This window comes from Fulmarus glacialis, unplaced genomic scaffold, assembly GCF_000690835.1.
Source record: "Fulmarus glacialis isolate BGI_N327 unplaced genomic scaffold, ASM69083v1 scaffold25281, whole genome shotgun sequence".
NCBI lineage: Eukaryota > Metazoa > Chordata > Aves > Procellariiformes > Procellariidae > Fulmarus > Fulmarus glacialis.
The window spans coordinates 2,264-2,744 of record NW_009192494.1 but is presented as its reverse complement, the minus strand read 5'-3'; the positions used below and the strand labels follow the sequence as shown (position 1 = coordinate 2,744).

Sequence of the window (481 nt, the reverse complement as noted above, 5' to 3'; positions counted from 1 at the left end):
GCCCACCCCTTGCCCCGTCCCTGTGCCTCCTTTCTGCCCAGCCCCAAGGAGACGGGGTCCTCTTCGGTGGGCTCAGCCCTGCCTGATCCGTCCCCTCCCGTCCCCCAGGCTGGCGAGTGCAGTGACACCTTCTCCACCTTCGACGTGCCCATCTTCACGGAGGAGTTCTTGGACCAAAACAAAGGTGAGGGGCTGGGCTGGGGGGTGGGGGCTGCTGGCACAGCAGCATCTTGCTTGGGGGACGGCTGCAGCAAGCAGTGCCGCTGCCGGAGCAGCCTGCATCCTGCGGGGCAGGACCACAGCTGGTGCTGGGTGCGAGATCCAGGCTGAGAAACGTCCCTGGTGAGGTTGGGTAGAGGGACTGGATCCTGGCTGGAGCCCAGGGGTTGGTGACGCTGAGCCTCTTGGAGGAGTCGTGACTGGGGGAGGGATTGGGTCTGGGATGGGGGGGAGAGCCGGAGGGGGCGCCCCTTGCGGCGGT

The 481-nt window shown here is 67.2% G+C and overlaps 1 protein-coding gene across 1 annotated transcript in view; it reads left to right on the top strand.

Annotated features, from left to right (window-relative positions):
- The window catches only part of HMG20B (high mobility group 20B), a gene marked incomplete at both ends in the record, with an annotated part of 3,020 nt that overhangs the window by 1,760 nt on the left and 779 nt on the right, over positions 1–481 (top strand). The window contains 1 exon segment of the mRNA XM_009587102.1: positions 42–204. Within this exon segment, the coding sequence (XP_009585397.1) occupies positions 42–204 (163 nt within the window).